The sequence below is a fragment of the Pleurodeles waltl genome, chromosome 1_2 (assembly GCF_031143425.1).
Source record: "Pleurodeles waltl isolate 20211129_DDA chromosome 1_2, aPleWal1.hap1.20221129, whole genome shotgun sequence".
NCBI lineage: Eukaryota > Metazoa > Chordata > Amphibia > Caudata > Salamandridae > Pleurodeles > Pleurodeles waltl.
Genome location: NC_090437.1, coordinates 342,603,676 through 342,626,063, shown reverse-complemented (window position 1 = coordinate 342,626,063; position 22,388 = coordinate 342,603,676). Strand labels below are relative to the sequence as shown.

At 45.2% G+C, this 22,388-nt stretch overlaps 1 protein-coding gene across 1 annotated transcript in view; it reads left to right on the top strand.

Moving 5' to 3' along the window:
* Window positions 1–22,388, top strand: part of CNTLN (centlein) — a 1,263,565-nt gene that overhangs the window by 1,039,442 nt on the left and 201,735 nt on the right. Inside the window, exon 24 of the mRNA XM_069239496.1 lies at window positions 10,456–10,641. Coding sequence (XP_069095597.1) covers window positions 10,456–10,641 — 186 coding nt within the window. The remainder of the gene's footprint in view (window positions 1–10,455; window positions 10,642–22,388) is intronic.

The window sequence follows — 22,388 nt, the reverse complement described above, 5'->3', positions numbered from 1 at the left end:
CCCGCCCTCCAAATAAAAAAAAATGATATTCAGGGTTCTGGGCAGAATTCTCTTGTGAGAGTGTCTGATTTTAAGGCAAGAAAGAGATGATTTTGGTGAAAAGAAAGGAGCAGTTTATTTTTTAAGACACTGCTTAAAACTAGAATAGTGCTCCGTTAATTAAGCACCCTCTTGCAGCAGGTCGTGCCTCTGCACGTTCTGGCTGCTTGCTATTAGTCTGTACTATCCTCCAGTTGAATGGTGCTCACTTTATTGACCCTGGGAGAACGAAAACTAAAGTTGGCTTTACTGGGTTCAATCCCACAAACTCCATAAGTCAGCTATACATTTTTTAAGTAGCTACGGTATCGGTCACTTATGGTGCAGGATAATATACCACCCAAAGGCGTAGTGGAATGATTCAGACTGCATTTATTCCAACCCCTCGGGTTGTTTTTTGCCTCCCGGTTTCTTCCGACGATCTACCCCAAGCTCTTCTCTGAAAAAGGTGTAAGACCAGGAAAGGGTTTCACAAGACATTGGGAGTCCTCACTTGCACTCACCACTTGTCCACCACCTTTTGCTGTGATCACCAAGAGATTATTGTATTTTCACATTCTTCAGTTTCACAACTCTCACGTGAATATTTAAATGGAAGGAGGATGTGCAGGAAGTGCTGTAAAAATATTTACACATTCAAAAAACTAGTTTATCGGTGCCCCGAAGCTTGTCTTCTATTTTACTAAAACATTTTTGTTCTGCTGCTGCGGCTAGCGTTGTCCTTCCAGTTCTAAGGGCTCGTCCTTCTTTTTTTAGCTGTATGCATGGACAGCCTGACAAATTTTAAACCCAACACCAGATTGAGTTCTGCTGACCTCACAGCATTTCCCCCTTTGAACCCTAGCCTTAAAGTATGGCCCTTTTATTATGTTCTCCCGTTTTTCTTTTCCATTTCTTTTCTCTTGTTCAACACAATTGCCAATAGCGTCCTTTTAGGGGACTGCATTATTGTAGATTATAAAAGATAGTCCTTTTTAGGTCGAGCACGCAAGCGCTTTGACCTTTTGTAAGTATTGTGGGCTTTTAACCTTGCCCACCTCACACCTATCACCTTCACTCGTTTATGGGCTATCCTTTATCATTGGTAAATGCTTTACGTTTGTCACTCCTCGGGGCTGTTTGGTAATGCTTTGGACACCGACCCTGTTACATGGATAACTGCACTATGCTGATATGTTTGACTGTGTGTGAACTTCTTTTTTTCTTTTGTGTCACTCCTTCGCACTCAAGCTCATGGTGGCCATGTGCTTTAAATCAGCTCACTTATGTCAACAGTTTTACTTTCCATTTTCAATTTATGTGGCAAGAAAAGTCCAGTTAGGAATTTAAAACGCCAATAGCTCTAACTAGAGCGAATGTGAGACCCATTGCATTGCAATTGGTTGTTTTTCCTGTAATGACACTCAGGGCGTGCTGATGTCATCAGTCTTTCTGATCAGTCTTTGGGTCCATAATCCCACGCACTGTGGGATATATTTGTGCAGGTGCCACCATCGGCACCGAAAGAGACATGCTGTTGCTAATGGGAGAGATGCAGCAGTGTTCACTCTTGGATGTGGGCTGGACACGACTGACTCACTGGGAAGAGCGGTTTCGTCTACAGTCGCCTTACGGCCCCACAACTAGTGGAAGACCTCTGGCTTTTCTTGGGATGTCCACTCATCACTTATGGACATGCCCTTTGATGGCTCCCATCTCTTCGGAGACAAGACTGATTTGGCACTGGAGTGATTTAAGGACAGCAGGGCTACAGCCAGGTCCTTGGGCCTTTCCATGGCCCCTCATTACCCACAGCCTCCCTTTTGCAGCCATGAAAGGGGCTTCCAACCGCGCCCTTACCATCCCAGCCTCTGTGCTGTGCATGGTCCTCAGCCTCTGCTTGGCCAAGGGCGCAGTACCCACAGACCCGTGGGTTGGGAGGCCAGAGGTCTGGCCTGTCCTCCACCCCCTGGCAGCTGCAACCTCCAAACCCTCATAATCTGCCTTCTTAGCATGGTGGGCACCCAGCTGGAGTAAGGATTCACCATCACCTGCCTCACTGGTGGTCCTTAACATCAGACAGGTACGTTTTACAAATTGTCTGAAGGGGCTACTCACTCCCCTCCATGACTATCCCTACCCCCAAAGCATCAACTTAAAACAGGTCGACAGAGGATCACCTACCCTTCTCTACCAGGAAGTTACTGCACTCTTTGCCAAGGATACCATAGAATGGGTGCCAACGCTAGAAGTGGGTCATGGTTGCTATTCCCACTACTTTTTGGTGCCAAAAAAGGACAGAGGCCTTCATCCTATCCTGGACCTATACCCTCTTAATTTATTCCTCAAGAAGAAGTTCAGAATGCTCACATTGGCTCAGGTACTATCTGCCCTGGCCCCAGGAGACTGGATGGTAGCATTGGACTTGCAGGACACATACTTTCACATTACCATCCTGCCTGGCTACAGGCATTACCTGGAGGTCGCAGTAGGCCTGTCAGGTCACTGTGTTTCCTTTTGGCCTTACAAGCGCCCCTCGGTGTTCACCCATGTGATGGCGGTGGTTACAGTTCATCTGCAAAGATCAGAGGTGCTAGTCTTCCCCTACCTCAACGACTGGCTGTGGAAGGTGGTCTCACCCCTGGCTGTCGTCTCTCACCTCCAGGCTTTGGCGAACCTCTTGCACTGGCTGGAGCTCACTATCAGCATGCCAAAGTCACACCTGACTCCCTCTCAGATGCTCCCTTTCATCTGAGCTGTTCTGGAAATGATGACGTTTCAGGCTTATGCTCCTAAACAGCGAGTCTAGTATATTTGGGCCATGATACCAATGTTTCAGCCTCTATCCTGGATTTCACTGAGACTGACTCCGAGGCTGCTGGGACTCATGGCCTCCTGCATCCTGCTGGTGACACATGCCCGCTGCCATATGTGGGCTTTTTTGGCCCTATGGTTGTTTTTCTAGGGTTTTGCCAACCCACTGTGTTGAGTCCTGTAGTGCTGTTGTTACCCAAAACCACCTGTTTTTTTGTTTTTCTTTTGGAAAATCTTGAGAGATCTACACATAATGCCCCTTGCTGAATTCAGAATGTTGTCTACCTTTCAGAAAACTATAGCTTTTCCTGATCATCCATAGATTTCACACTAGTTTCCACTACAAACTGGAAGTAGGTTGAGAGCACAAAAAATAGGAAAACTGGGCTAGCTCTATAAAAATAATTCAAAAGTGTTGTTAAAAATAGTTTTTTTTTTTATTCAGCTCTGCTTGTTCCTGAAAGCTGGGAAGATTGTGACTTTAACACAGCAAACCCTTTATTGATGGCATTGTGGGGGGGATCTGGAGCACTTTTTTCCTATTTTTCACAAAAAAACTCAAAATATAGCTATAGTTTGCCTATTTTCTCGGTCCCCTCCATGGGACTCCACAAAGCCTGAGTACCTTTAAAATTGCCAGGATGTTGGGGTAACAAGAATGCAAATATGGGGTAGATATCTTACTTGAAAAGAAGTTATGCAGGCCTCAGTGTGAACTACCCCAAATAGCCACGAAAGGGAGGGCTTAGCACTGGAGGGGTGGGGGGGTAGAGGGCAGCCGTTACGGGATTAAGTTTCAGTTGCAGCCTGCATTGCAAGCAGATGTCAGTCATGGACCCACACAACATCTGTCTTTAGTGTATCAATACCAAGTGTGACTTCTGGTTCATGTAATAAATGCGTCCCAAGGCCATCAAGGAGTCCCAAGCTAATCTCTGTGATCACACATAAATACCAAGCTAGCCCTGCTTCAGATGGCGAGGCTGTTCTCTGTCTCACTTACCCTCACCATCTCTGGGTAATTCCAAGACAAAGTGGAGAGACAGTCAGAAAAGAAAGCACTAGAAGTACAAGTGTGGCATTTCCCCTCCTCCACATTCAGTTCTGGGTCTAGAGCTGATTTTTCCAAGTTCCCTTAGTCATTGATGGCTACGCTGCAGCTGTTCAACTGGATCCCTACCCCTTTGGTGCACTTTCAGACCCCACAGATCTATCAGGGCCTCAAGCCAGGCTTCTGCCTTTGGGTCCTCCCCTGATTCCAACAGTGCCAACTCATTCTACTCCAGTCTCATTGCCAGGCCATACCTTGACTCCCTTGCTGCAGGCTCCGCTGATCGTTCCTTTGTCAACGCCAGTAATAGATTCCACTAAGGTGGATCTGGAACCGCCTTCGGCTAGAGCACCTGTCCCCCACGTCACGACATGCCAGTGACAATGCTCAAACTCAGCATGAGGAAGACTCTCCTCATGTCCCCTTGCCTCAAGGCAGTATTTCAAGAGAATAAAGTCTTTCTTTGACTCTGCTACTGTTCAAGATCTTAAGGCCCAGATGTAGCAAGCAGTTTTGCCCATTCTGTGTCTATGGGAAAATGTGTTCGTACATATGGCCCCAAGTGTTTTCCCCTCTATGAAGACAATGACTGGGTGAACCAGTTGCTCATTACACTACTGCCAGCTTAAAAGTTGATTTACAAAACACCAGTCACTTCATCAGTGCCTGAACTAAACTCGCCTGTATTGGCCCCTAAAGAAAAGAGTTTTTCTTTGGAGGTTGTGCTATGTAGCAGGGCTAGACCTTCTTGCAGTGCAAACTAAAGCCAATCTTCTGACAGAAATGCTGTAACCCAGCTCCTCCACTTCACAGCCCCTATTACCACTTAATGAAACTTTGACTGAGATCCTTTTGTCAGCCTGGTCCAAACCTTGCTTATCTCTGCCATTGAGATATCAGATTGCTAAACACAGACTTGCCCCAGGTGATACAGCTTTGTGTTACGTCACCTACTCCTGAAAGTCTTATTATGTGGGACTCTAGAAAGAAAGTCAACCCAAATTCTTGTCCCACTGCTCCAGCAGGCAGAGAATCGAAAAAAATAGATAATATGGACAAAATAGTATTTTCCTTTGCAGCTCCATGGATTGAATGTTGTTTGCCATTTGGACTGCTACACATCCTTTGGGATGTGACAAGTGAGATATTGTCTGCTTTGCCTGAAGACGACTGGAATTTCTTTCACGAACAGAACACGATGACAAGGGTGCGGTGAAATACATCTGAATCCTGCCTACATACCAGCAATACCGTTGCCTGGGCTCTGGGCACCAGCATAGTCATTAGATGCCACGCTTTGTTTTCCGGAAACATCCAGGCCTTACTTATGGCCCTATCCTTTGATTGGGCTCAAGTGTTTGGTGGGACTGTGATGTAGACTATGCGGGAATGCTTTAAGGACTGCAGGGCTATGGTCCTTGGAGTTACATTCCCTTGCCTGTGAATTTCACATTGAACAAAGTGCTGAGTGGATGATCAGCTCTTCTTAGGTGCGCCTGTGTGAAAGAATGAAAAGTGGTTCCGAAAATTACCTTTCCAGATGGATACTTCTAACAGCAGATTCCTATGGTTTAGAATTTTCCAGGTGCCAGTCTGGTGTGTGCCACTAGTTACTTCCAGGTGGTTCCGTGGCTACCTTTCACCACCCTTAAAGTGATAAGTGATGAGACTAGCCGCATATAGGTGCCACCCCTGCTCACTAACTACAGTTTTATTTTTTTGCCATGCTGTTCAATGTGGGACGGGAGCCTCACACCAAACTTTTTCTTCTGAGGACCCCCTTTAAATTTTCAAACTGTGTGCTAGGGAAAATATCTCCCCCGTAAAATTAAAACATAGATTTAGATTTTTAGACATGTCCCATCTGCAAGAAGCCGATGTTAGTCACAGGCCCTCCAGTATTTCTCTCTGGTCCCCACTCAAAGTTGTGAGAGAAATGTAATACCCTCATGCACCCAAAAGCGATCAGAGAATGGGAAACAAAGTTCTGCATCATTGATCATAAGAGGTTGTGCTTGAAGCTTCAGTACCATTTCCACTCTACCTTGTAGGAACACCTCCACCCTCAGTCAAAATGTCGGTCCTGCATACACAAGACCCTGCTCAAAGTCTTCAGATAAGTCGAAGTCAAAAACATTCCACAGGCATTTGAACGCTAAGACTAATTCGACCACTTGGTCTCTCAAAGCCAGACAACAAGTCACAAGGATAGCACTCAAAGGGCCCCTTCTTCCACCATCTTCAGACATCGATTTGGCTCCACAGCTGGGCAAGGCAAGTCCTGGGTTTTCTGGCCGTCGTCAGCCCCTGCCGCTAATTGAGGGCATTGAAGAGGTCATGCTACAAATTTTCAAGACGCTACCAGCTTCCTCTGCAGCACTTTCAGTCACCATGGAGCCACAGGGTCCTCCAGTTAGACTTCTGTCTGTGGCCACTCCCCTGATGCCTGTTGTTACCCTGGTGATCCATTTCCAGGCTCGTACTGCCGCTGGTACAGAACTCCACTCACCTTTGAAGGCCCATGCCAGTTCCTCAGCCAACTTCAGTGGCATCTGGACCGGAATCTATTCCGGTGACAGTCTTCGTACCAAGCCAAAGGCCTACATCAGGCCTGTGTCAAAAAAAGATTACTGCAAATGTCTTGATGCTTTTGGTAAATAGATTTTTTTCCATCAGCCTACTGACCAACCACCTTGGGAGGTACTGCTTTGGTATCTATTCTAAATAGGGGGGGGGAGCTGTAATGAGAATTATTCATCGGGAGAACAAGGTATTGACCTTTAGTAATGTTTTTTCAGTTGGATATTTTATCTAACCACAAATTCCTTATCACCGTCCCTCCTTCCTGAAATGTGCTCTGTGTTCCTCGTTCGAGGACATAGAGTGTGTCCAAAAAGAAACTGCTACCAGCTCTTGAGTGGTGTCTATATATACATCCATCTGTCACTCCAAGTGTGGTACGAAGATGCTTTAGAGCTGCACAATGCCACCTACTGGCACGCAGGGGCTATACTGAATAATCTTCGGCAATCTTGTGCTTAGGAGTATTCTAAAACTGAGGAATCTTTAGTTAGAGTATTCTAAAGAAAGAGCGTTCCTGAAGGTTTGTAACTTGTTCTTTGATGACATTGTGCTTGTGGGTGTTGTTACTTATTGATGTACATTTTGTAGTACCAAAGCATAACTGGTAAATTTCAGTGGTTCCTACATTTTATTTTTTAGCTTTAACTTCACTTTAAATGTTTTTAGTTTAAAAAAAACTTCAAATAGTCAGATGGCTAGAGAGAGAGAGACAGACATACAAACACCATCTTGTATTTATTAGCTTCCTGACCTTGAACTAGGTAAGGCCCGTCAATCAGAATGTTGGCTTGAGGCCATAGCTATCGTTGCAGGCCTGCAGTGTAGGATTATGTCGTTGCGGACTCCCTGCTCCTCTGTTGTGGATGGTAATGGTGGGCAGCACCCTTTTCAACACCTGTACATCACTCCCAGCTTTAACCGAAGGGGAACGTAAGCCGAAATGCTGCTGTACCTTAAGAAAATATACTGATATTTTTGTTTTCTTCTACAGTTTTGGGCAAAGTAGGGTTACACTTTGCTTTTTGCCAATGAATGGGAGAGGCCAGCAGGCTGTGGCTGCGAGAATGGGTCTGAAGGGGAGAGCGGCTGCTGTGAGGACAAAGGGATCTGCTTGTCTCTCATCCCCACTGTGTGGTGAACACAGGGGGGGGGGGGGAGGTGCCAATAACCTTATTGCCCGTAGCTGCAAGACAATAACGGTGTTTAATTGCCCTTCTCTCCCACGGACCTTGCTCGAAATTGATGGTATATAATTAACAGCTGTTATTGCCTGCAGAGGCGGCCAATAACACTGAAGTAATGTCATAGTGACTGCAATAGTATTATCAAGTTTTTGGTAAGACCAAGATGTTATGCCCTCTGTTTCTCTTCTCTGTTACTGCCACGTGTCCACAATACAGTGTCAATGTCGTGGTACTTGTGCTCAGCGGGTCCTTTGCTAATAAAGAGCCCTTGGCGAAGCCACATTTAGCGCCCTCTCCCACTGTGTGCGTTCAAAGACATTGGGGAGATTGGGCTAGACTAACTGGGCAAGAGACTGGACAACCACGAAAATAAAATAAAATAAATGATAATGTAAACACAACCAGCAGCTGTCAGAAACAGCGTTTAAATGCGCTTGCCTTTGGAGCCACGTCTGGAAAAACGATGCGAAGGGTAGCTCGCACGCCCCTCTAAGGTCTGCGCCCTGGGCATAGGCTCAGCTCGCACATGCCGTAGGCCCTGGCAATCCTGCACACATTCGTTTCAGGTTTCTACTATTTCCAATATTATGATGGTTCAAAGAGCCCGTTAGCCTCACTGTCCTTTGAAAGGATGTCCGAGCAGGTAGAAACTTTAAAATATGCTGTAATATTAAGAAAACGCAAATATGTTTTTCGTTTCAACACATATCGTGGGCATATTCGCTGTTGGACCCAAAGTCACAACGTTTTCGTATGAAATATACTGTACAAAATACGGTTATGTTTACTGATAATGATATGTACCAGTTTTAATATGGATAACTCTGCACCAAGATCTCTAATATAATCTAAACAAGATAATTAACATAGCAGAGCAAACGCAGTTTCGACATGAAAAATATGCAGCTTCTCTTCTGTTGGGGAGAAAGATCTGCCGATCAGAGTCCTACTAATTACCTTCAGTATGTGGGGTGTGTCCGCCAGGTTAGAAAGAGCCTTAACATCTCCATGTTCACATTTCTACAGGTAAAAAAATGTCTTCAACAGCTTTTCACCGACGATCGTTCCATGGCTGTTTTTAAGTAATTCGAAAAGCATAAAATACCACAGATTGACATAAATAAATGTGTATCCATAAAAGCACATGCTTTTACTGCATTTATTTACGTTATATATGTTGAACGTAGTTCATCCATAGTATTTTCAGCAGACTGCAATTGGCAATTTGGATGTTGTCAGCAAACCTTTTTGATTGTCACAATGGCCGCCCGCCAGCCCAATGCAAAACAACTGTTATGGGGCTCAGGAGCTGAGGGGCACGACTCTGCCAGTTCACTTCCTGGATTGCCGTTTTTACATACAATTTGAGTGGTAGGTGAGACTTGGCAGGGATGGTATCTGCTCCAAGGCGACAGGCTATCCCTAACTATTGAAGGGAAAAACCATGTCTGGCAGTGGCATAAAGAAACCGAGGGGACACCCCTGCAAAGTAAATGGAGGGGGCCCTCCTTCCTGGCCAACCACCTACCACTTTTGCTGAGAGAGCCACCTGGAACTCACCCCCCCTTTCCTGCACGGGCTGTGGGGGCTTACGTTACGCCACGGATGTCTGGATGCCTCCATCCCAGTCTCTGGCTGCCTTTTTGGCCAAGACATTGTAAACTAAAAGTCCTATTTTGCTTGACTCTTTAACACTCAACCCTCACCCTGCTCTCGGAATAATGTAGAGGGGAAGTCCTCAAAAATTGTGCAGGCTCAGGTACACTGTTAGAGCGCTCTATCCTCCCATATGCGTGAAGTCCGCAGTATATATAATTGCCAATAAATAAAATCAAGGGCTTCCTTGATGATAGAAGGTAATAAACTGCTGGGACGTGCGATTCTTACGGTGAGTAGATTTAGATTATTCTTTCTTTCAGTGAAAAAGAAGAGGATTGTATAATTAGCTGCATGATAAACATATTCCATTGCTAAAGTTGACATCCTCTGCATCATTCAATTATTTTTTCCATAACTTGTGCTTTTTGGATGTCTGAACATTAATAATGAAGATGTAATAGTTGTATCTATGCTCCTTGTGAAGTATTTAGGTGCCTAGTGCCTCAGCTTAGCATATGCATTGTTGCCATTCAAACATTGTGAGTTGCTCACATAGCTTTCAGGGATCACTTGTTACTATTCGTGTGATTTGTGAAAGACTCAGTGAAAAAAGATGTTTAGGGAGTGACTTCCTGAAAGGGAAGCACGTTAAATACTCCCATTGCCGCTTTATGCTTAATCCATTGGACCAGTTATTCTGCTGTCCACTATTGTATAGTGAGTCATTACACTTTTTTATCAATAGGTACCTTGTGCAAGACCTGCTGCATAAGAATGTCAACGTGCATATTTATAGGCATGGCTCTTTTGCTTGGTTTCAGACTTGTCTGGACACAGGGCTCTCTAACTGTCATAAACAGATAGCGGGGGCTCCTGGGCTAGAAAGAATGGCAGTCTCCAAGCCCTTGTACCAATGTCAGTCCTCAAGCGCCTGTACCAATGTCAGTCCTCAAGCGCCTGTACCAATGTCAGTCCTCAAGCGCCTGTACCAATGTCAGTCCTCAAGCGCCTGTACCAATGTCAGTCCTCAAGCGCCTGTACCAATGTCAGTCCTCAAGCGCCTGTACCAATGTCAGTCCTCAAGCGCTTGTACCAATGTCAGTCCTCAAGCGCTTGTACCAATGTCAGTCCTTACCTTAAGCGCTTGTACCAATGTCAGTCTCCAAGCGCTTGTACCAATGTCAGTCCCATTGCGTTGTCTTCCAGAATCTCAAAGTCACAGATTTGGAGGGTAAGGTGACAGAAGCCGAAACCGCAATGACAGAACTGGAAGCAACAGCTTCCCAACAACTTCACGGCTTAGCGAAGCAGAGCGGGCAAGCGCTGGAAATGGTGCAAAAGAAATTAATGAACGCCAATAGTATGGTGGAGGAGTTTGTCACCTTTGTTAAGGTAAGAAAGCTTTTATTTATTTTCTGTCTCCATATGTCTTCCTGATAAAGCATGTACTGTCTTGGTATCCGTTTTTTCAAGGCATGTTCACTAACGAAGCCTACCCAGCTGGTTACGACATGCAGAAGGCCGACAAAGGTTTCAGAACAAAAATATCTAATTGATTACATTATATCATCTTTATCATCTGAGTACTCGCTCATTAAAGATGGGTTTACACACATGCAGCCCTCGAATCCGCTTCCTCTGTCTGCCAACTGAAGGAGAGACTGGTTTAATTTCAGATCTTTTTCTAGTCCTTGCTTTACTCTGAGTATATTTTTTTGAACTATTAGTTTTTCATCTTTATCGAGCGCCTCCTCTGATGAAACCAATTTAAGGACGCTTACCAGACCTTTGGCTTCTGTGGCCAGTGCTATATTTTTAATCTGACTTTATTCTGCATTATTATGGTCACTATTTTACCCATATTTTATTTGTATATGGTTTAGGTTTGTCTACTTTCTTAGGATACGCCGAGGGTTCCGTAAAATACCAAAACGTGGAATACAATAAAGTCATTAAATAATTTCAACGAGCGAACAATCTTGGCGTTTAGGAGCAAACTTCATTTCACCCAACTTTACCTTTCACTTTTCACCTAAGCACTTTGTAGCAAACTAACATTTTCTTTTTAAATTGATTCATAGGTCTCAGCTTTACCTGATTTGCAGTGTTGCAATTCTAGCAGTGTAATTAACTAGTCTTCATCCACTGACAGTTTATGAACATCGATATTGGTCTGATTTCTTACCGGTAAACTGAATTACTCCAGGTGTGTAGTCTTCCTGTCCCAGCCCTTACTAGGTGAGGTGGCAGACCACCTAAGAGGGAAGAAAGTCTTAACTGTTCCCCAAAATTCTTTCTTCCCTTTCCAAAAATACACTAACTCCGAAACCCTACTCTATATCCCTACTCTATATCCCATCCATCCCAGTGTAATGCCCATAACGAAGGAAGGGGGCCAGAGGAAGAGAAGTGGGATGAGTGGGAGGAAGGCTAGAACTTGGGAGTAATGAAGATTACCGATAAGTAATTAGTAAGTTATGTCCTCATCTGTATTCCACATCCCACGTTTTACATACGTGACATTGTACAAAACACAGAAAAAACTCTATAAATGGGAATGTAATGAAGTAAAGCTAGTTGGGTGTGTCTAAACAGAAGCAACAATGAACATCCGGTAACAAAACAACCCTTCTCTGAATTAAAGGCATCTGGACAGTAGTGGTAGACAAAGATGTTGGAATACATCTGTGATCACATAAGTGCCCTACAAGAGCAAGCCATAAGGTGAGTAAAAACTTCCACTGGAGTTCCCCATCCCCTCCCCGCCCCCACCCTTCTTCGGCACCTTCAGTGATGAATAGGCCTGAATTATAGCCACCCTTAACCTAAAGCGTGAACATCACAGTAGAGTGCATCTTTCCCATATCAGCTCTTTGAAAAGTGACCAAAAGAGGTTCTGAAGATCATAGTTTTTTGGTCCTCTTTAAATAGATCATGAGGAGTCTACAAACATCTAAAGAGTGATGGGAATCATTTGACACTTCAGGGAGAGACACCAGGTGCACGAATTCCTGTGGTAAACAATATTTGGAAGGAGTTTTAAGGCTGAGGCTGTTGTGTAGCCATTTTAGTTATAGTTTTACACACGTTATTTTAGCAAACTAGGCCTGCCGCTGTGCACTTAACCTAGACATATTTTATTCAGCTTTGTGTTATCATTGTAACAATAGCCACAGTTGCAGTCTTTTCTTATTTTGTCTAGCTGTTCTTTGCCTAGGCCAGCACTGGGTTCTCAAACAGACATTTCTTTCACTCAGTGCTTTTCTTAAGGCTGCAGGAAGATAGGTTGCCAGTAAATGTGGTACGCTTTGTCTCTAATGTTCACAGAAGCATACACACTCTTTCGTGGGGATCCTTTCTTGGAACATCAGCTGTTTTATTATAAAAACACTACTTTGACCCATGTACATTCAAGGGAGATTCCAGCCAGATGACCACGACCGTATGCTGATTGCTGAGTGCTTTGCTGCAGCTGCTCATGTAGACTATAGGCCCCTTGCTCAGGTATGAGGGATGATGTCTTCCCAGGGTAACCTGAAGGGCAGAATTAGAGCTTAACATGCGATGCTCTAACATAGCCTAGGTAGGATTATTCTTAACGATCGTAGTGACAATATGGTACTGTTATTTTTATGCTTTACTCCCCTTGTCACATTTTTAATCCTGTCATGCTTCATCGTCCTAGTTATTGCATTACATGCCTTATTATCTAAGATGCAATTACTTCAATAAAACCTTATTGAACTATATTCTGCCTCTGATTGTCCTTGCATATGTGAGACTAATGTAACTGAGAGAAGCTGAGTGACCATGATTTCCCTTAGGAGTCAATTGTCATGCGCTCGGTTGCCCTATCATCCCTGCTCTATGGTGGAGATGAGGCACTGCTAGTTAGCCGGAACAAAACCCGGATTAGGCCGACAGGTGTCACCTGTGGTGGGTTTAGACTCAGTCTCCCACAGTGCAAGTTATTCTGCCGCCCAAATCCAGTGGTCTCATTAGGATAATGAGAGCCTATGCTACAAGGCCAGGTTCAAGCTGAAAAAATAAACAATAGAAAACCTTAAGTAAATGGAAAGAATTACCCCAGTTCCCCTAATCCACGGGCCGAGGTAATGGCTACTAGAAATGCAACTTTTACTGAAAACCTCGAAGGACAGTAGTTTTTGAAGCCTCAGACATAGCCATAGTATTGGAAATGGCCCTTGCTGCAGGGTTATCTCCAAACTTTTTGACTTCTCCCTCCAATTTTTCTGGTCTTTTTTTGCTGGTTTATTGTGTCTGTGCACTTTACCACTGCTAATCAGTGCTAAAGTGCAAGTGCTCTCTATAGAAAATGTACTATTGATTGGTTTATCCGTGATTGGCATATTTGATTTACTGGTAAGTTCCTAGTAAGGTGCCCTAGAGGTGCCTAGGGCCTGTAAATCAAATGCTACTAGTGGGCCTGCAGCACTGGTTGTGCCACCCACATTAGTAGCCCTGTAACCATGCCTCAGACCTGCCACTGCAGTGTCTGTGTGTGCAGTTTTAAACTGCCAATTCAACTTAGCAAGTGTACCCACTTGCCAGGCCTAAACATTCCCTTTTTTTTTTTTTTTTACATGTAAGGCACCTCTAAGGTAGGCTCTTGGTAGCCCCATGGGCAGGGTGCAGTGTAGGTTTAAGGTAGGACATGTACTGGTGTGTTTTACTGGTCCTAACAGTGAAATACAGCCAAATTCGGTTTTCACTGTTGCAATGCCTCTCTCTCATAAGTTAACATTGGGGGGGGGGGGCTTCCTTTAAATAACTTTAAAGTGCAGATTTCCTATGGGAGCAGATAGAAATATGGAGTTTAGGGTCTCTGAACTCACAATTTAAAAATACATCCTTTAGTGAAATTGGTTTTTAGATTGGTAGTTTGAAGATGCCACTTTTAGAAAGTAGGCATTTTCTTGCTTAAGCCATTCTGTGACCCTGCCTGTTTGTGGATTCCTTGTCTAAGTCTGTTTGACAGTTGGGCTGTTCACAGCTCTCCTCTAGACAGTGACACAAAGGGGGCTGGGGTGTAGTCTGCATATCTTGATGAGCCATCTGTGCTGGAAGGGAGGGGAAGAGTGGTCACTCACAACTGAAAGGATTGTGCCTGCCCTCACATAATGCAGTGTTTTGTGTGCATGGCACCCTGAGGGGTATGGCATGTCACCTTTGCCTTTTTCTTCCCACCAACACACACAGCCTACAATGGCAGTGTGCATGTGTTAGGTGAGGGTTCTCTTAGGGTGGCACAACACATGCTTTAGCCCTTAGGGACCTTCCCTGGTCACAGGACCCCTGGTAGCACTGGTACCTTTTACAAGGGACTAATCTGTGTGTCAGGGGTGTGCCAATTGTGGAACAATGGTATATTTTTAATTAAAGAACAATGATGCTGGGTCCTGGTTTGCACGGTCCCAGCACACACTGTCAAGTTAACATCAATATCAGGCAAACAGTGGGGGGGTAACTGCAACAAGGAGCCATTTTCCTACACCTGAGAACTGTGTGTTTTGTGCTGTTGAAGAGGAGAAACAACCGCGCTGCAGCCAACGACACCGCTGGCCTGCACCATGACCTGCCGATGCCGCACCGCTACTCTGGTCTCACGACGCCGTCATCGGGCGACTTCACCGAGCCACTGCTTGCACCGTGACCTGTGGGCCCCGCACTCCGGCATCGCCTGCTCACACCTCAGCCTGGGCATCCCCGATGACGAAGCTCCTGCTGACGACGACACCGCTGCCTGCACCATCGCCTGTGGACATTGCTTGTGAGGAGCACGAAACACCGCCCCGTCCGCATCGCAGCCCTGGTCCACCGACGAAAGCATAATCGACTCCAGTATCATCACCAGGTATCCTGCCTGCACTGTGGCCTTTGATCACTGTTTGTGAGGGTCACGAAGCACCGTCCCATCCCGCACTGCTGGCTTGGGCCTACCGATGACAGCGCTCCAGCAACGACAATGCTGCTGCCTGCACCCTGACCTGGTGACACCGCACACCGTCCATACTTGGACAGGGTGCAAACCAACTGCCAACTAGACACCCCATTTCTAATACGTAGTAAACCTTTTAAAGTTTCAGGCCGAAATAAAATGGAAAGCAAGAGTAAACCTTGTAAAACTGCGAGATCACATGTAGGAAGAGGGTACTGAATAATAGAACGTTTGTTATCGTAACTCCTAAGAAGTGGCATTGCTCAACGAACTAATAAAGAGAGTGACCCCGATGATTATCTTAAAGGACGCACTGCTTCTTATTGAACCATTTTAGTAGAAGGACCCAGGTCTTCAAAATAAATCCCAGGGGAACTCTAGGATAAGACAGTAATTGCCAAACCTTGGATTCAAGACCTATTTATGCGAACCCAGGGTTCAAATTAAACCCAATGTTTCACATAACAGCCAATGGTAGATGGATTCTTGGACTCCTGAATTTCCAATACCACCAGTCTAGAATAGGTCTGGAACTGTAACCCTAGCCGTTCAACTGCCAATCCATGCCCCGAAGGTGGTGCAAGTCTGCGGGTAGAGAACAGGGTACTGAAGGGGAAAAGGAATCTCTGGAAGATGAAAGGGGATTGAAACAGCTGACTGTCGGAGACTCTGGAGCCAAGGCAGCTGGGGACAAAAGGAGCTATCAAAGTCACATACACCATCTGCCTCCAAAACACCTGAGCACCCTGGGGAGGAGGAGACTGAGCGGAAAGCATACCCCCCAGAGGCCAAATACGAGAAAAGACATAATCTCCTAGGCCCTCTGGCACTACACCCCTGTACATAGCTGAGGAAGTGAGGCATTGTCCTCTGAAGCAAAGATTTCGGCCTGGGCTGGCTTAGCTAAGCCATTATCAACTGAAACACTTTGACTGCCAGGTGAAAAGAGTCGACAAGGGGGATACTCTGAGGTGATCTGCTGTCTGATTCGCTGTAGTAAGATATGATGAGATGCATGAAGAGCTATATTTTAGCCCACATGCAAGTGATCTGAGCAACTTGAGTAATGTTCAGATACCTGGTACCTCCTTAATGGTTGATGTCGGTCTTTGTTACCTGATTGTCACTCTGACTAAGAGCGCTTGACTGAAAGAGTGGGGTGAATCCCAAGAGAGCCAAATGGATGGCAGAGATTTGCCTTCAATTTAAATAGTGGGGACTTTCCCTCAGGTAACAATAACACAGCAACTCCTGATCGTGCAAAATGGCCCCCAATAACTCCCCGTCGCATGCATCTGTGGTGAGAACTAGCAGGGACTGGGAGCTAAAACACCACCCCTCTGTAGGTTTTTCAGGACTCAAGAACGATTCCGGAGGGATTGCTAATCTCATATGTATGTGAATGTCATAGTCTAAGGAGTTTGGGCTCCAGTAAGAAAGAAGGGGAAGAAGGCAAGGAATCACAATAGTGGTTGATTCCATGCATCCACTGCCAAACCCTGGCTGCGGCTGAAGGAAGAGTCCGTAGTCTCTGTAGCTGTGACTGGTTGCTGTAAATTCTGTCTACTGTGAGGAAGACAGATGCAAAATTGGTGTTGAACAGGACTCCAGTAAAGTGACAGTTCTGATTCAGCACCAGATAGAACTTCTCTCAGTTTTGAACACAACACAGCTCTTGAAGACAAGGTGTCTTCATGGTGTGAGATTCTGTCCTTAAAAGAGAGGAGGGAAGAAATTTGCCAGTCATCAGTATAAGGAAAAATGTGAACACCCTAGTTGAAGCAAAATGAATACCTACAGCAAGACTCCGGAATCACATGCCAGACTGAAGGGAAGAACCCTTAACTGGTAATACTAGAAAACCACAGCAAATCCTTGGAAGCACCAGTAATCTTGACAAATAGGAATGTGAAGATATGGATCTTTTAGGTCAGGCGTGACCAAGTATTCCCCTGGTGCCCCGAATTGAATCACATAATATAAAGAAATCATTTTGAAGTGGATATGAGCAAGGTAACGGTTGACCCCTTTTAAGTCCAAAATACATCCAAAACTTTAATCTGGTTTTAGAAGAGGATAGAATAAAAACCTAGTCCATTGCTCTTGAGGAGCCAGAATTATTGCCCCTTTGGCTCGAAGAAAGGAAATGTCTTGTAAAAAAGCTTGGCATTGTACAAGGAGATGATGAAGCAGAATGACTTTGAAGTGTATCTCTATGGAATAGTCATGAGTTGTGAACAATATGCTGCCAAACTTTAGAAAATAGAAGGCAGCTACCCCCACAGGAAATAAGGAGGCATGGTCATGCCGTTAGAGGTTGTTACTTAAATTTGAATTGGGATTTTCAGGCAGCATATTCCCCCGATGTCAGATACCGGCTCAATATGGTTGCTGTCCCAGTGGTAGATATTGCAGAACACCTCTGAGCACAAAGGAATGGAAGTGGACATAGATTGGTTTGACACAAAAAGGCTGGACTAACATCTGCTCTTTAGCAGCTTTTTGTAAAAGGTAATTTAGTTTAGGACCAAACAGTTTTTGACACATGAAAGGGCTTTTTGACTGCACTTCAGTTAGCATATTTTCATCCAAAGGTGTTGTCACTGCAACCCCAGATGCAGTTGCTGATGACCACAGAATATCAACGGTGATCTCATAGATAAAGCGGCATAAAAGTTCCATCATACCCAGAAAGGAGGTGGGCTCTTTACTCCCTTTTGAGTACACTCAAAAAGATTCTGGTCATCTTTTAACCATGTCTGGGCTCAGTTAACTTCATGGGTACCATCTCTAATGTAAAGTTTGAGGTGGCAGAGGATCGCTTAAGTGGCCCTTCTACATTCCTACCCATCAGAACCAGGAGCACAGATTCTTCTGAGGCCAAAGATGTGGAAAAGGCCATGCATGAAAGGATAGAAACCGACTTCAGACATTTGTGGTAAGTCATTATCAAAGTCTTACAACTTATAGTGGTTCCCCAAAAAATGCATTTTGCACTTTTGTGATTGGCCATGTGTAGGAAGTTGGCTCTATATATACTATTTCAAAGTAAGAAATAGTGTGCACAGAGTCCAAGGGTTCCCCTTAGAGGTAAGATAGTGGCAAAATTAGATAATTCTAATGCTCTATTTTGTGGTAGTGTGGTCGAGCAGTAGGCTTATCAGAGGGTAGTGTTAAGCATTTGTTATACACACACACAGGCAATAAATGAGGAACACACACTCAAATCCTTACTCCAGGCCAATAGGTTTTTATATAGAAAACTATCCTTTCCTAATTTATTTTTAGAACCACAAGTTCAAGATTTGAAGTAAATACATAAAATGCAAGGTAGTTCACGCAGGTAAGTTAGGAACTTTGAATTAAAGCAATATCATATACAGTCTTTGTTAAAATTGCAATAAGCTATTTTAAAAGTAGACACAGTGCAAAAATCAACAGTTCCTGGGGGAGGTAAGTATTGGTTAGATTGTGAGGTAAGTAAGACACTTACAAGTCTCAGTTCCTGGGCATAGGCAGCCCACCATTGGGGGTTCAGGGCAACCCACAAGTTGCCACACCAGCAGCTCAGGGCCAGTCAGGTGCAGAGGTCAAAGAGGTGCCCAAAACACATAGGCGCCTATGGAGAACAGGGCTGCTCTGGTTCAAGTCTGCTAGCAGGTAAGTACCCGCGTCCTCGGGGAGAAGACCAGGGGGGTTTTGTAGAGCACTGAGTGGGACACAAGTAGGCACACAAAACACACCCTCAGCAGCACAGTGGCGGCCGGGTGTAGTGTGCAAAGCAGGTGTCTGGTTTTGAATAGGCTTCAATGGAGGGACCTGGGGGTCACTCTAGCGGTGCAGGCAGGCACAGGGGGGGGGGGGGCTTCTCGGGCAAGCCACCACCTGGGCTAGACAGAGGGTCGCCTGGGGGTCACTCCTGCACTGAGGTTCGGTTCCTTCAGGTCCTGGGGGCTGCGGGTACAGTGCTTGGTCCAGGCGTCGGGTCCCTTGTTACAGGCAGTCACGGTCAGGGGGAGCCTCTAGATTCTCTCTGCAGGCGTCGCTGTGGGATTCCAGGAGGGTCGTCTCGGGCTACTCACAGGGTCGCTGTCACCGGGGAGTCCTCTCTGTGGTGTTGGTTCTCTGGATCTCGAGCCAGGGGCGTCGGGTGCAGAGTGTGAAGTCTCACGCTTCCGGCGGGAAGACTGAGTTCTTTAAAAGTTGCTTCTTTGTTGCAAAGATGTTCCTGTTCTTGAGCAGAGCCGCTGCTCACAGGAGTTTCTTGGTCCTGGGGGGGTCAGGGTAGTCCTCTGAGGCTTCAGAGGTCGCTGGTCCCTCTTGGATGCGTCGCTGGTTTGCAGGTTTTCGACTCAGGAGACAGGCTGGTAGGGCTGGGGCCAAAGCAGTTGTTGTCGTCTCTGCAGGCTTGTAGGTCAGCAGTCCTTATTTGTAGTTCAGGTTGCAGGAATCTGATTTCCTGGTTTCTTGGGTGCCCCTAAATACTAGATTTAGGGGTGTGTTTAGGTCAGGAGGGCAGCAGCCAATGGCTACTGTCCTGGAGGGTGGCTACACCCTCGTTGTGCCTCCTCCCTGAGGGGGGCACATCCCCAATCCTATTGGGAGAATACTCCAAACTTAAGATGGAGGATTTTTAAAGGCAGGGTTCACCTCAGCTCAGGACACCTTAGGGGCTATCCTGACTGGTGGGTGACTCCTCCTTGTTTTTCTCATCATCTCCTCCAGCCTTGCCGCCAGAATTGGGGGCAGTGGCTGGAGGGGCGGGCATCTTCACTAGCTGGGATTCCCTGGGGCGCTGTAACAAAAGGGGTGAGCCTTTGAGGCTCACCGCCAGGTGTTACAGTTCCTGCAGGGGGAGATGAGAAGCACCTCACCCCAGGACAGGCTTTGTTCCTGGCCACAGAGTGACAAAGTTACTCTCCCCATGTGACAAGCAACTCGTCTGGTTTGTGGCAGGCTGTCGGGAACTGGTCAGCCTAACACTAGTATTCGGATTGGTATTCAGGGGGCATCTCTAAGATGCCCTCTGGGTGCATTTTACAATAAATTCCACACTGGCATCAGTGTGCATTTATTGTGCTGAGAAGTTTGATACCAAACTTCCCAGATTTCAGTGTAGCCAATATGGAACTGTGGAGTTCGTGTTTGACAAACTCCCAGACCATATACTCTTATGGCTACCCTGCACTTACAATGTCTGAGGATTTGCTTAGACGCTGTAGGGGCATAGTGCTCATGCCACATATTCCCTCACCAGTGGTATAGTGCACCCTGCCTTAGGGCTGTAAGGCCTGCTAGAGGGGTGACTTACCTATGCCACAGGCGGTGTGATGTTGGCATGGCACTCTGAGGGGAGTGCCATGTCGACTTAGTCTTTTTCTCCCCACCAACACACACAAGTTGTGAGGCAGTGTGCATGTGCTGAGTGAGGGGTCCCCAGGGTGGCATAAGACATGCTGCAGCCCTTAGAGACCTTCCCTGGCATCAGGGCCCTTGGTACCAGGGGTACCAGTTACAAGGGACTTATCTGAGTGCCAGGGCTGTGCCAGTTGTGGAGACAAAGGTACAGTTTAGGGAAAGAACACTGGTGCTTGGGGCCTGGTTAGCTGGGTCCCAGGATACTTTAAATCAAAACTTAGCATCAGCAAAGGCAAAAAGTCAGGGGGTAACAATGCCAAGGAGGCATTTCCTTACACCGTGCTCACAGAAATATGAGGTAGAATATTAATGGGGCATCTGAGGTTAAGGGTGGTCCTACACCTAACTCAACTGGAGGGATTTATCATCCTTGTTATCTCTGATTGTGTCATTTTTCACATATGCAGATCTCACTGTTTGTGGGGGTACATATCAAACAATTGGCAGGCACAAATAATCATGATCAGAAAAAATGCATTTTCTTCAACTGGTGCTAAATGCTTGGCCTTGGACACATCGTTAAATGCTATCAATGGGAGGTTTATGCCAGCGTCCAGGTTTTCACAGGATTATGTTTTCAGTTTAGGGAGGAGGATAGGAAACATAATTGCGTTACTAGTGATTTTAAAGTCATGGCATTGGTGTAGTTTTCATATTAATTACTGGCTAGTGTGAGTGCTCATCTATGTCAGTAGATCATGTTATTTCGTGAGCTGAACTGGCTCTTGGAATGTTATTCTATTCCCATAGGAATGCCATTTGAATAGAATTTGGAAATATGTTGAGAAAGATGTTACTTTTTTAGCAATTTTGCAATCCACTTTCATATTTACATAGGCAATGCCCTGCTTGCAGGAGCACCTTAAGCAACTATTGCACAACTAAAGCAATATTTAACTCATAGAAAGACTCTATTTTATTTTGTAACAAATTTAAAATGCAGTAAACAGTAAAGAAAAAAAACAAACACATTTCTACAGCAAGGTGACAGAATTGTCGCAATATGACATGTAAACAAATGTATTTCTCATGCTGGATCTAAAAAGATTAGTCCACAAATCAAGCTGTATTCACTTAGAAGTTATCCCACCACCCACCCTAGATTGTATTTCTTTATCGGGGCTACCTCTGGCACATATATCAGCTCCTCCAATTTCTTACTCTGGTCCATACCTCTCAGCAAGGTCCAATGTGATGAGATAGTCTGTACCTTCCAGTGCTTAGCGATCTCTTTTGGCTGTCAGTGTGCCTATCCCCTGTTATTTTGTTGGAAAGGTCAGTGGGTCTCTTTGTTACCTTGCTAAATGCACGCATAACTTTCCTCCAGGCATATTTGGATCATGGGACTGGACATATACACGTAACCACTCCACCCCCTTTCTCAGATAATGGTGCAAGTTGAGGATTGTGACAATCTCACTTTCCAAACGCAACTAGGGAGAAGATTTGCTGTCTGGAGGTCATTAATTTGGACCAGCTGGAGTTCGATTTTTCAAACTACAACTGAATTGGTATCATCACACGTAAAATTCTACCACATCATCCTCTCAATAAAATGCTTAATTGGTTACTAAAAAAGCAGTTAAAAGTGTAATTGAAATTAAAATTTTGTTGCCTGACATTCATAGCCATTCACCTGAAACATCTCCCATACCTATGAGATTTGCTGACTGTCAGGAGGATTATGAGGTTTAAAGAGCAAGGCCTTTATCCTTTGAGACCCCAAAATCAAAACAAGCTTAACCTTTAAAAACTGTCAGGT